The sequence below is a fragment of the Neodiprion pinetum genome, chromosome 3 (assembly GCF_021155775.2).
Source record: "Neodiprion pinetum isolate iyNeoPine1 chromosome 3, iyNeoPine1.2, whole genome shotgun sequence".
In the NCBI taxonomy this organism is placed as follows: domain Eukaryota; kingdom Metazoa; phylum Arthropoda; class Insecta; order Hymenoptera; family Diprionidae; genus Neodiprion; species Neodiprion pinetum.
This window is the reverse complement of record NC_060234.1, coordinates 32,706,736-32,720,455: the sequence shown is the minus strand read 5'-3', so window position 1 is coordinate 32,720,455 and position 13,720 is coordinate 32,706,736. Positions and strand designations below refer to the sequence as shown.

Below are 13,720 nucleotides of genomic sequence, written 5' to 3'. Positions count from 1 at the left end.
CTAATGATCACGACGCGGTAATTCGTGTGTTGAAATTTCTTTATTGCTCCACGCACAACTACGATGACGAACGAACTGAAATGAGTTCTAAAAATCTAGAACCTCTTTCTTCACTTTCGACGGAAAAATTAGTGCCGCATTAATCTCTAAATGAGTGGGAGTGTAATGAACGAGAAAGTAGGTACCGACGTGATCGTCAAAGAAGAACAAATTTCATTCGTTTGCTGAAGAGTCGAAAGAAAAAAAGAATAAACGAATCTGTGCGATGCAGGATGGATCTTTGAATATAAATATACATCGTGTAATCACGTGGAAAATTGAATATGAAGAAACCATCAATATGGGACCTCGAATATTGATTATGAAAGAGGCAAGAAAGAAAAATCACAGACCATAATTGAATTTGAATGTTAAACGTGATAATTTATATTCAAGTTGCACCTTCACCGTTGATAGTTCATCAGATTTTAGAACTGCTAATAAGTATATTATCCACAGTTCTGAGTTTATAATGTATGTTATATGTATAATAAATCAGTATACGGGGCTCGCGATTCGATTGTTATTCCTGAGAGGTTTTATGGTTATGCAGCAACAATAAAACGCAGTAAAATCCAGTATATGATGCACTACGGTAAAATTTGAGGCTAGATGCAGCAGACATTCGTCGGTATCAGTTTTTACCAATGTTTCCGGGACATGCTATAATAGCTATATACCAGAATTTCGACATTCTTGCAGCCCCTTAGCCCGAGCTATTGAACCAGCACTTCGTTTCACATACAATTAACACTTGTCCTGACTTCGAGGCGTGGGTATATCTACAACCTCAATAAAATTTAACAGTCACACTTCGAATCGAGTTCTCAGTCCCACAATTTTTCTGATTCAATTACCAAGTAATATCTTACCGTAAGGACTGAGTTACACAAATATGGAATAAGTAAACTGTTTTCCCACAACCTGTTAGGTTAAAAATAGGAAACTGGAGGAAAGCTTGCTTTCTTTCAACGTCCGTTTTCTCTTATTACTCAATACTTGTTATTTGATTTCTAGTTCGCTAAAATCGGTGTCACAAAAGTTACAGGCAGCTGTCTTAAGAATTGAACCGGTTCGTAAATGATAGTCTCTCCTTACTGATTCTGCCGATATTATCCCTTTATGCTACTTATTAGTAGTAGTTATCTGTACTGCTCAGGTTCAAAATATGATACTGGTATTTGAGATCGCTGTTACCGTCACATCTTATAATTATTGTTTTTTCTTTAGAACAAAGTATTTGCCCAACTATCAAACATACATACAAAATCAATGAGATCGAGTTCCAAGTGAATTGCGATCGTTCGTTTTTCAGAGTACGAGAAGCGAAAAGTTCAACGAGCGTTACTTACCAGATTTGCCGACTCTGGGGCCGCCGAGGACGACCACCCTGATCCTATTGACGTTTGTCATCGACCAGGAGAGATGGGGTTGTGGTCAAGTATCGTTTGAGTCACGTGGGCGCATTCTATCTGTAGTCTTTAATCAGCGTCGAGTGTGGAGCGGTGATTAATTATCGTTGGTAGGAGGGTAGCGTTAAAAAGGAAATCTTCTCTCGCGTAGGATTCACCGATATTTATCGATCACATTATTTTGTCGTCCTGTTCGTTGTACTATACGCACTGATCCAGGGCACTGACCTATTTATAAAGGAAGCGCCGTTCCAGCAGCGTGCCGGCAATTTATAGACTTCGGGCAGGTATGGAGAACTCGAGGCGAACTCTCATACACCAACCTACCAACCAACCAACCAACCAACCTACCTACCTTGAGTCACGAATAGAGGTAATTATTTCGAACGCGGTGCAGTGTCGCCAGCAAATTACAAGTTCCTGGTTCTCGGTACATTATACATATATATATATATTTATTTATAATACACGACTTAGCATTTGATGATGTCTGGCGTCAGCATAACGCGAAAGTCACGCCAAGTAGAAATAACGCGTCTCGAGCACCCCGACGAGCGCGACGTGCTTACATGGCAGTTAAACGCCTTGTTTACCAAACGCATACTTAATAACACAATAACCGAGCCAATTGCGTAATTGACAATCACTTACGCGACCGCTGTGTCTTTCGGCCGGATCAACGCGAAATCCGTGTTCAAACAAGTCCCGAGTTAAACGCGCGAAAAAATTCCCGCCGTTCAGTTATTCTTTGCTCCTCACTGATTCACTTCACTTTCTTCACTTTTCACTGATTTCCCACGCACTCTCTTCGTTTGACGACACACCGGAAATTAGAAGTTTGTATTAAAACCAGGCGATTGGAGGATACGACGGGAACAGCGACGTCAATAAGTAGCTTTCAAGCTTCAATAAGTAAAAATTTACGGACTGGTAAAAGCCGGCGCGGTGTCAAAACCAGCGTTACGCCGCTTCTCGAACTTGGTCCATTTGCGTTTGGATGCTGAATGAGCGTGCGCGGTTGCGGAGCCAAGGTGCGTTCATCCGACGACGAAACGTATACGCGATCTAGGTGGGTGGGACGGAAATGTCACTCGTCGAGGATGATACAACACAACACGAGGCACTGTTGTGAAACGGTATTTACGTACGTCGCTCGATCGCTGCCAGCGTCTGTAACATGTGCGACGATAAGGTCTCGCCGTCTCCGCGACAAAGGGCGAATCTTCGATTTATAATCGTTCGAAATTGCCGATCGGTAATTCCGAGGAGAAGAAGCACGTGCCCGGGCGGACCGCGCTTGAACCAACGGCACAAGGCACACCTCACACCGACAACTCAGGATTATCGAACAGCGGCAACGGCGACAACGGCAGGTGGATTATGCGGACGAGAAGGTGCGTAAGTACGAAGCAGGTACTCGAAACATCGGTCGGACGATTCGGCTGACGCGACTCTTGCGACGCAATCGCGAACCGTCCCTCTCGCTCGCAACGCGGCAGGCGAATGCCTCTCGCAAGGCTGTGCGTGCCATCTAATATCCAGCGCACGCTTCGTTCGCTTAAGGCGCCAGTCCGCGCTGCGCAACTCAAACGCTCCCGCGCCGCCGCAGTCGGATTACGGCTAGCCGGCTACCCGGAGGTTGAGAGACACGCCGTGGCGCCCGACGGTGCCGGTATGCGCTCCGCTCCGCTCCGCGTCTCTGGCGGTGCGCAATGCAACAGGTAAAGAGTGACTCGCGAGGCTCGCGAGTCACCGGCAAAGGACCCGGCGGCGGCGAGCGTTCGCGATACCGAACCGGACGAGCCCGATCGTTTCGTACAGAATTGACGTCGCACTTTAAAACCAGTATACGAACTAAGTACTCACTCGAGCTGCTGGAGTATTTCCGGTGGTCGTTAATCGGGGGGTGTTCCTCCCTTCCGTAATCACGCCTCTGCGGTTCCGCGATCTTTAACCGGTTCGTTTTCTTCTGTTTTCCTTTTATTTTTCAATCTCTTCACCTTCGCTTACCATTTTCCTGTTTTCCTCTTTGTAATATGTGATTTTTCTTTGTTTTTCTTTTTTTTATTTACTACTAAATGTAGAATCACGATACCGCCTACTTGTACTCGCCAACTCGGTCGTGTTATGAAAATTTTATACTTTTCATTAAAATTCTGCATTCTTCAGGTGAAACCATATGCCGCCGGAAGCTTTCCCCTGCCCCGCCGAGTTCATGTTACATTTACTACGAGGGTTCTCAAGTTTTTGTCATTACTTGAAAAAGAATTTATTAAGATTCTGAAAAGCAGCCATTTCTTTTTTCTATTCTCAACTTTGTTTGAAACTCAAGGTTTCGTTCATCCTCGGTATGGTTTCAACGAATCGTGTCTATACTCCGGAGGAAGCTTGCACCGCTATATTTCTTTAGAAGTACTGAAATAGAAATAATTGGAAGGGCTGCTGCGCAAGGATCATGTGGCTCCGTTTGAAATAGCGTGTAACACCCTGCAGCCTGCATGCGGCATAACTGGCAAATGTACACGTATATGTATGTCTATGTTTGTGATGCCAGCTGCTACATGATTACATCTCGAATATTCAATCCGTTTGAGCTCAACTGATGTTTAATTCTAACAGCATCAGGTACATCTTGAACATCATTGCACCGAATTTGACTTTCGTAACAGCGAGAGTACACCGATCAACGGTAGCATCAGCAGCAGCAGCAGCGGCAGCTGCAGCGTCGATCGATCACGGGCAGTCGGAAATTGATTTCGACATTTTAATTATAACGAGCACCCCGTACTCTTTGAACACTTCGCTGATCCACGTTCCTCGATATAACACGATGAGCAAAAGTCTTTGCATTCAAATTAACGATAAGAATTACGCCCAAGTGAAAGCCTCAGTTGAATTATTCGCTTCATCGGTGGCTCCTGGAATGATGCACAAGACCCGGGAGTGTTGAAAAATGATTAATTATTACCGTTTGCAGCCAACTGCCGTCTATTGTAATTCATTCGACCCGAATGAAGAGTGTGAAAAAATTACCACTGATCGGTGCCTATAGATCAGTAATCACGATTCGTTCCGCGTCTGCGACTCAGATGGATCACTGAGCTGTCTATTCCTAATTAATTTTTCCCAATTCCTGTTTCGCTTTCTAATTATAGAATCCAACTGCACAGTATGAGGACTCGAAGCTGACAAGGTAGACGGCTCACGAGCATGATAATCACTACCACTCTCTGACTGCGATGTAATACGCAATTGAATATTCACACACGTATAGATAGACACATGTACAGCGAATGGAAAAATTCCTGGAGCATATCAATGCGATGTTTGACAATTGAAAGACTGTACGGACGATTAGGAGAGTAATAGTGAAGCATTTCCGAGAAAAATGCGGATGCTAGTAGCGTCATTAGTGCCATTCCATTAGTCTCGGCGCCACGACTTTAGACGTGATAACGCGTCTACACCGAATGTATTCTGATCATCTCTTCCCTAACACTGTTAGAAAGAGGTCTAAATACACCGAGTGCATCCCAATGAAATAATCGCCAGTAACTTTAGAGGGACTCGGCGTGCTCTTCTTTATCAATGCGTTTGTGCAACATCTCCACGGATAAACGCAGCACTCCGGTTTTCTCATCTGAAACTGGTTGAGCTTTTGTCGGTAGGTATGCTGTCTCTATCTACAACAGCTGAAAGCCAACGCATCGCTCGGAGGGTAAGAGGACACTGACAAAGAGGGAACTGCAACTATTCACCTTCATCGCACCGTCATCATCATTGTTTATAAAACTTGATATAAACTAAAAATAAAGACAAGAATGTATATAAAAAAAAATGATGTACGAATAAAATCTCAAACATCAAACACTGGTATTATTCATTCACAAATCGCTGATTACGATCCACAGTCGGTTTCCACAAAGCTTCTTAAATTAAACAGACTACTATTCGAGTCTACATCACGTGCTGGAAGTTTAAAATGGGTAAAAGGGTTGTAAAACTAATTCAAGCGACGCATCGTCGTTCACGTCTTTTTGAGATTAATCACACGGCGTCAAAAAATCGAACATTCATGAATCCCCACAGCATGACGCTGGGTAATCATACGATGAACATGAACAAGCATCCCGATTGTGTTAGCGGGACACGCGCTCCTCACTTTGTAATTATACAAGTGTTGATGCGTTGTGGCTTCGGCGTTATCATATTTACAACCGTCAAAGGAAGAGGACGTGAGATAACTGCATGCGATAGCTCTCAACCAAATTGATAGAAGTTATGTTACTGGAAAGCCCGGTGAATAACATGGAAAAATTTTTCCACTCCGTTAATTATTTACCAAGAAATTATTGCAGAGAAGTTTAACGGAAACGAAACTCAGAGAACGGGACGAAATGATGGCATTATAAGTGTAGTAAATACTTTCGCTTATTCGACTGTATACTTACAGAAATCTTTTTATTGCATACTTCGTCAAGCACTCTTCGTCTGAGACACTGGAGCGCTTCTACAAGCTCGGCATTGGCATTTAGTACATTTTCTGGTCTGTTCGATATGTTGAGAGTCATGCCACGTCAAGGCTGTACGGACAGAATTATAAAACGACCGTGTACGAATACTCAGGACTGCAATTGTCCGAATGGAATTATCTTTTGTCCATCCAGCAAGCCATACTCACACGCTTTGACGTCCGAAATTCTTATTGCTATTCGTGGTGTTCGACAAGGAGTGACGAAATACGTGCTTCACGTTCCTCAATGACCGGCCCTCTGCTGCGTGCTCGGTTAATATTGTTTCGCTCGAAACATGTGCAAGCGCTTTACAATTACGCCGGTTATGTCATAAAGCTGTAATGAGTCAGTTCACGGAGCCGGTCGCTTGATTTGTTTTGATACGACGATGCCGCGCTCCCGTTTACGAGTTGCTTAAAAATTTTTACCACAATTTTTCATCCGACTTCTTTCAAAGGGCTGCATTGAAGTTTATAGGTTTTCAGGTTCTCGACGAAACCACAGCAGTGACAGGAAACAGCGTGTTACTGACACTAGGAGTGATTAGTCATCGACGAGGAACGAAGCGGTACATTATTGAGCAGTCGACGCATATAATAAGACTGGTTTACTCGTATTTGTGCAAAACTTTGTAGCTTTCCTTTGCCGTTCAACGATCGAGTGATCCAATCATTGCGAAAATGCGTTCCCGAAATGTCCATCGAAACTACGGCTCGCCCCTAAAAACAAAGGTGGCATTAATCGACACCATTCGGATCTGTGAAAAGAATGAACCTGTTGTTTTTCACACCAGGCTCGAACTCCTGTCAATGCATTGCAACCATATCTAAAAATACGATCGCTTCGGGTCGTAACGAAGTTACATCGGGGATAAAATCTGAGAATTCTAACAGCGACCCCCGAAATAATCCTTGCTTACGATAAAATCACTCGTCACTGAAGATCACGTCTTACACGTCGTGAATCGAATAAATTGCAAACTAAACGTCAATTTCGTTATCGTTTATAAGTTATTTCACCAGCAAATTTCGCGTCAAACTAATTCAGATGTTAACAATCTGCACATACGCAAACTATACCCGAAATTAAAATCTGAGTTTGACATAACAGCTAGCAAGCCTGGGCAATCGGCACTAATTCATGGAACACACGACTAATATCAGAGAATAGAAATTCATGAATTTATGATCCATTTAAGAATGTGACAATTGGAAAGAAATTTAAATGAATTTCTGCGGGCGCACGGTGGAATCATAAATCGGCTTTAACCGGATGCCGTCATTTCATAATTAAAGGGTTCAAAAAAAAAAAAAAACAACATACACTGATTAACTATTCCCATGCCGATAATAAAACCACAGACTGTTCAGCGGCTAGTTATAGAGTCTCAGTTTATATCGTGGAATAAAATCGAAGGTTATAGTGTGTACCTTATACCTTCCGAATGCTCGTCGAACACGTCGAGTCTGGCCAAATCGAATTTGTATTCGCTCGGCGTACAAAGTATACCTCAGAGGTTGCGGTTCCCATCAGCGGAGACAAAAGGCAAGTGTCGTTAGGTAGTTGGGTTCTCTAACTTGGCAGACAGCTGACACTACTCGTGACTCAATGTACTTTCCTTCGCACGAAATAAAACGAACGGTGTATACGCGCGTATAACCGATGCAGTAGTTCTGGGGCCATTTTCCCAGAGACCGGGCGATAAGGACAGAGACATAAACACGTGAATATAGCCTCCCGAGAAAAACTTTACGAATACTAAATTCATTCAAAGCGTTACATGCGAGTCTTCCTTAAGCTCGTCATGCGACATTACAACATTACAATAATTTGATTCTTGGTGCAAGGTCCAAGGCTACCGGAACACGAAAGTGTGCAGCTCTATTTTTTACAGTCGTACTTTGAACGGAACTGACATAGAGATACGGATTAATCAGTCGAACGGGACACGATCGTTTCCGCTGCGAGGCAGCGGGATCAGTGTAGAGAGAGAAAGAGAAAGATTGCGCGCGGGGAAAACTTATATTGATCAAACCGTTGGGATAATTGGGAAAAGTAGTAAGGCAGAGCGGAAAGTAGGAGCTTTGTGATTAGTGCTTCGATTCCCGTTTCAGGCCCTTCCTCCCTCCCTCCCTCATCCGCGCCCTTACCGTTGCCCCCATCCGAACTCCCCCCTAAAATCGTGCAGACAGACAGACCTCGTGGTTCCGATAGTAGAACGTAGCGCGTCGACGTTAGTGGACGGACAAAAATGACCTCCGCCTTCGAGCCTTTCGGCATTTACCGTGTCCGTATTTTCCTGTTCTTATTACTTACCGTTTACTTTATCAGTGAGACCGATGGCGTCTACAAGAGACGGGAGGATAAATCTAAGTGCCCGAAGGTCAAAGCTATACGCAACTTTGACACGGCTGAGGTACGTTTTGAAAAATTGTTTACTTTAATTCATTAAATACACTGTCCAATTCTCACACTTGATATTTTTGGAGTAAGTAGTTCAACTTGACGAAGGGGCCTTGAATTTATAGTTCACCCAATGTTTACACTCCCTAGATTCCAGTTTATTTTTCGATTGCAAATTCCACCACGGACTTGTTCCCAGCCTCCTCCGTCGAGCGCGGTTTTAGACTCACTTTTACGACCAGTTTAGAAGCATTTTCACACGATGAGCGGTCGTTATTTCGTTCTTATTAAAAACAATAATTCGTTTGATCTTTCCTGAATAGGTACTTGAAAAATTAGTAACCGGAAAAGCTCTGCAATTTTCCGATTCGATGAACAGAAATCGGATTCAAAATACTTGCAAATATCTTCGTGCATATGTATATTGATGAGTTGATTACTGACTCGGCAATCAACATTTCCGTAGCAACAGTTCTAAAATCCGCTGCAAACTCGTTTTGAGAATTTTTCAAAGTCTTCCGATTGAGATTTAATTAATGCAAGAATCGCACATGAATTATTTAGCTACAAGGGTAACGTCTTCCGGTCAAACCCATGGGCATACGCAAGTAATTTCATCAAACTATTGCGAGAAGCGTGCTATTGAACAGGTATAGAGCGTCTGTATAACACATCGATAAATTACGGCTCGCTCTATACTTGAGACAAGTCTCAAGACGAGACCGGCTTTCAAAAATGCTCACCCAGGGTCGAGAAGTTGCATCAAAAGCCAGGTTGAAATGCTTTCGAATTCCTTTCGCTTGTCTCGGGCTCCATTCCGCCTCGTTTAAAAATTGGCATTGACGAGGGGGATGATGCTTCTGCCGGGGGCTCGAGTTCGTCCCTGTGAATACCAGCGTCAAGGGAATAGGAAAATATGAGTGAAATCGTGACTGGTAGTCAGAGTGGCGTTGCCACGTCGCGACAATGGTTAAAAATACCCATTCGATGACGAATTTGGCGTGTGGCGTTTCGGCCCGTGTACCGTTGCGCGAGACGAAGGGATGCTCTCGTTCGCCTTTGAAGAAGCTCGCTGCACTGGAACGACGCGGCGACGCATCGCCTCGTCGGGCGGAAAGTCGTCGTCTGGGAAACGTGACCTAGGGATCTCCGTTTTTACGAGCTGTAACGCGTCCGCCCGGCTATCGGAACGCGATGCATGGGTTTCAGGGCTCCAGGGTGTATCTGAGGCCACGATCTGCCCGGTCATTGATAGCGGGGATTTGTATCGAGGCGGCCGGTCGACTGGACGCGAAAATGTCCAAAGAAACCGCGCGGCGCTCATATAAAGCTTCGTTACGGCTCACTGTTCTTCGGCTACGGGAATAGACCCACTGTTGACTCTGCTGGAAATTCGAGGTTATTGGGCCAACGCGTCGACATTCCGTCGTCACTGGATTACACAGGCTCGGCCGATCCTTGAACCCCCGGCTTACCGAGACGGCATCATCGGCTCTGCCGCGATTCCTCAATTATTAGTTTACGCGAGCGTTCATCTTCAATCCGAGGCCTCGCACCGAGTACTGATAACAGCTTCGCTTGGTGTGATGATCAGCCAAGGCTGAGCCGGTGACGTAACGGACAATATCCCGACCAATTTCTAGACCGCGAACGATTATACGAGAGTAAAGTCGATTAAGATCGAATAAACTGAAGTGGGTTTATAAAAGACACGGATTTCAACTTCTGCGGATGATTCCTTTCAATCGAGGCTCTTGAAACTTTGAATGACAAGTTTCTTCAACGAAAAGATCCTTGCGATGTCGGCTGACTCTGTTACGCACGCTATCCTCGTGGTGAAAGCTTTCATCGTCTGGACTATGAGGAATGTTTGGCTCGTCGGTTTATTTTCTTCGGGAGATACGGAAAGGAGTGTTGAATGATGAATAATTTCTTGTTCGCAATGGTCCACGGAAGAATCTTTGATCGCATTGCATTGTATATATCGTTACGTAGCAATTTTATGTGTCCGTTACCGAGACTTTGGGAAATATGATTAGCTTTGATCCGAATAAATGGAGTAGGTCATATTTATACGAGTAAATTTCATTTTCGTATCTTGACGACTGACAGAGATTACATTAACCTAGTTTTTCTCTGTATAATATGGTAAAATAATATATATGTTTATTCGCGATGAAAATATTCTTTATACCGATTCGTATACAATCACAGTGAGATTTAGCCTGAGCATTCATTACCCGGTGATCATAAAATATCGGCTTTATTTTTCAACGATCGTAGGTTTTCAACTGTGCAAAATTGCTTTTAAATTTCCAGCAATAACTGACCATTCATCGTTGTCGAAGTGAGAGAAAAATTATCAACGATGGTGTACTTTTTGATGGAGTATAACGGTGTACCATGAATCTGAAATCCTGTTACAACTCATTTTGCAAGCTTCTACATACCCGTGGTGTTCAGTTTTCTCTAACAATAAACGTTGAATAGGAAATTCTTCTAATTTGTAAATCCGGTAATTTAATTAGCGTGTCTGGTCAGATTGCCACGTGGTGATAAGTCAAGGGTACACTTGAGTGCACTACACAATCTATACACTCGGCACAAACGTTTACATTTGAAAAAGATTGGTTCTTTGATGCAACTTGCGAAAAAATTTTTCAAAAGGGGTAAACTATTTCCTAGCCGTTACTAAAATTAATCAAACAACTATACCGAGGTAAAAAAAATTTATTTATTGAATTATTAGTGGAAAAAGAGACTAAACGTTTCGCATTGTATTACATACATACCCTGCAGCATAGATCAAAATTGTTTACTAAAGTGGAGTAGTTGTATTGAGTTCCACGTGGCAAACCCTCGTGTTTTGTAATTTGTCCAAACCTGCGGTCAAACCGTGGCATTTGGAGTTTACGATTCATTTTCCCGTGCTTCAAAAGTGTTTAACGCATAGAGCGGCAGCTATTTCGGTAATACGGAGCTGCTAGAGAGCCATGTTAATGGGTGTGTCTCATTTCATACCACTCGTAAGAATTTAGTGCGAAGGATTGTACCAGAACCGAATAACGGATGATTCCGTATCGTCTAAAAGGAATTAACCAATGTTAGATTTGTATCGGCACGTGAAAAATATAAGCTGTAGCGATATCGGGAAATTCATCAACACGCTGCAGCTAATACCCCAAGACACCGCGTCGGATTCACAAAAGTCCCGTCCCGGAATTTGTTAAATTTGTCACGAAGTACAGAGAAATTATTTAAATTCAAATATAGGTTTTCCGATACGTCTGTCACATTGCAGCTTTTTCTACTTTCCCTCGCACCATTAAACTTCCCCCAATATATTAAATAATCCTAATTCTTACCGAATGAATTTTCACCGTACGCCACAGTTCTTGGGATATTGGTACATCGTCCAGTACTATGCAAGCTCGGAGGAAGCTCTGGATTACAGATGCATGCGAGCCGAGCTGTCCGTCTCTTCGGAGATCGCCGAAGTGACGATGAACTTCACCTACAGTTTTGCCGACGATCCAATCAACGAACAGCTCGGTGGAAACATCACCTGGAAAATACCTTCGCCGGATTTCCCTGCGCACTGGGTCCACGCCGAAGACACATGTGAGAACTACACGTACCGTTGCAATTTCGTAGGGCAGCTTTTTCTCCCTCGCGAGGCTTTACCCGAAATTTCTCGGCTATGATTTTATGCTCAGAATTAGTTACCGGCGCCACGAGGGCCGAGATTTTTACCCAACATCACGTAGCAGCGCGACTGTTAATAACTGCGAATCGGGAACAAGTTGAAACTAACGAGCCTGCGGTATTTTGGCAAAAATATTTTATGCTTCGGTAAAACGATTCGAGCGGGTATTGTGTTTGTGAAAATTTACTGGCGCCAGAAGCGCCCCTCTCTCTACTGACAAGGGCGCGAGTCAAGGCCGTTAATTTTACGGATCTCAATTCTTTCACGCGTCTAAATAAAATGTTATATATTAATGATAAATTTCCCGCGCATTGATATCGTGACAATTGTTATCGACAGACGAAGGGATATACAACACGTACGTACTCGATTCCGACTACAAATCTTGGGCCTTACTGATGCATTGCGCCGAGAAAAGCAAGAGCCCTCGATACCTATCCAGCTTCATTATGAGCCGGGATCCTCAACTTGGGGTCAACGTCATCTCTTATCTCCGAGAGAAACTCCCCAGGTTGGAAATAGTTATCAACCTAAGTGTATATTAGATTTGCAGTTAAGTTCAGGAAAATTTTCAAGCGGAATGACTCTTTTGACTGACTTACGAATCGATGATGAAAAGTTTGGTGGAATTGACAAATCTTTGCCACGATTCCGATGATGTAATATAAATGCGAATCAAGTCCCTGATTGGCCTGATCCAAAAAATTTTATCAACAGGTATGACATCGACCTGGAGTACATGTTCCCGATGTCTCAAGAAAATTGCACGACTGTGGATCCAGGAATCGGACTACTGATGCCACCTCCGGTACGCGTCGTGTCGAAGAGGCGAAACGGGGGGCGGCGACATCCGTTGAAGAGGAAAAATCGTCGCTTCTAATTACCTGTGAACTGCTATAATGCCGCAGCCTTGAATGAGAGAGTTTAATTAGTATTAGTTTTTGAATTTTGCAAAGGTTTGATTCACAAGTCCTTGACGATTACACGTATTAGCGGTATAACGAAATTGTCGAGAAGAGGTTTGATACATTGCTTCGAATTCCCCCGTTAATTGGAATCAATTAATAATCGACCCGTGTTGTTACCCCGGATTTGCTCAAATCGTTTGGGCATTGCTCCCTAGAACTGTACAATAACAAGCTATTGTTTTAACAGCTGTTAGTAGATGCCGGAATTATAATTAGTTATGGCTAAATGCGTATAAATAAATCGAGGTAATATATGAAGTGGGAATATTGCCGTTTGTAAATGGATGTAATTATTCACAGAGTGTAATAAGTCGGATCTTGTAATATGTACTATAATATTCGTAATTATTATATAGATAATAATAATGATAATAATAATAATAATAATAATCACGATAATGATAATGATAATAATGATAATACCACCTGACAGAAGTGAAAACACTATAATTCCAATTTCCAAAACAGCGTTTCTCTCTGCTTGTAAAAGATCTGCCTTTTCGTGCCGATATCTTCACGACGATTATGCAAGTGCAGTCATATCGACAAGACTAACTTGATCAATGATCCTTTCTACGCAAAATAATTTCAGCATTAGCAAGAGGATCTGAAAACTAATCACACTCATTGCAAAGGAGAACACAAATTTTCATCATCGATTGTTTAAAAAATTATCAT

At 43.0% G+C, this 13,720-nt stretch overlaps 2 protein-coding genes and 1 long non-coding RNA gene across 3 annotated transcripts in view; 1 reads left to right on the top strand and 2 right to left on the bottom strand.

Annotated features, from left to right (window-relative positions):
* Nucleotides 1–3,076, bottom strand: part of LOC124215089 (ras-related and estrogen-regulated growth inhibitor) — a 45,157-nt gene extending 42,081 nt beyond the window's left edge. Inside the window, exon 1 of the mRNA XM_046618056.2 lies at nt 1,392–3,076. Coding sequence (XP_046474012.1) covers nt 1,392–1,452 — 61 coding nt within the window. The 5' untranslated portion in view covers nt 1,453–3,076. The remainder of the gene's footprint in view (nt 1–1,391) is intronic.
* A 2,821-nt stretch (nt 3,077–5,897) lies between these two features.
* Nucleotides 5,898–9,514, bottom strand: LOC138190676 (uncharacterized). The gene is made up of 3 exons (XR_011176705.1): nt 9,349–9,514; nt 9,112–9,251; nt 5,898–6,684 (listed from the first exon to the last, which is right to left on the bottom strand). It is a non-coding gene; the product is annotated as an uncharacterized lncRNA (long non-coding RNA).
* On the top strand, nt 7,829–13,648 carry Karl (lipocalin/cytosolic fatty acid-binding protein Karl). The gene is made up of 4 exons (XM_046618054.2): nt 7,829–8,381; nt 11,761–11,989; nt 12,414–12,585; nt 12,792–13,648. Exons 1-4 carry the CDS (start codon nt 8,217–8,219, stop codon nt 12,952–12,954), a joined length of 729 nt encoding a protein of 242 aa, XP_046474010.1. The 5' UTR covers nt 7,829–8,216; the 3' UTR covers nt 12,955–13,648.
* Nucleotides 13,649–13,720: the final 72 nt, after the last annotated feature.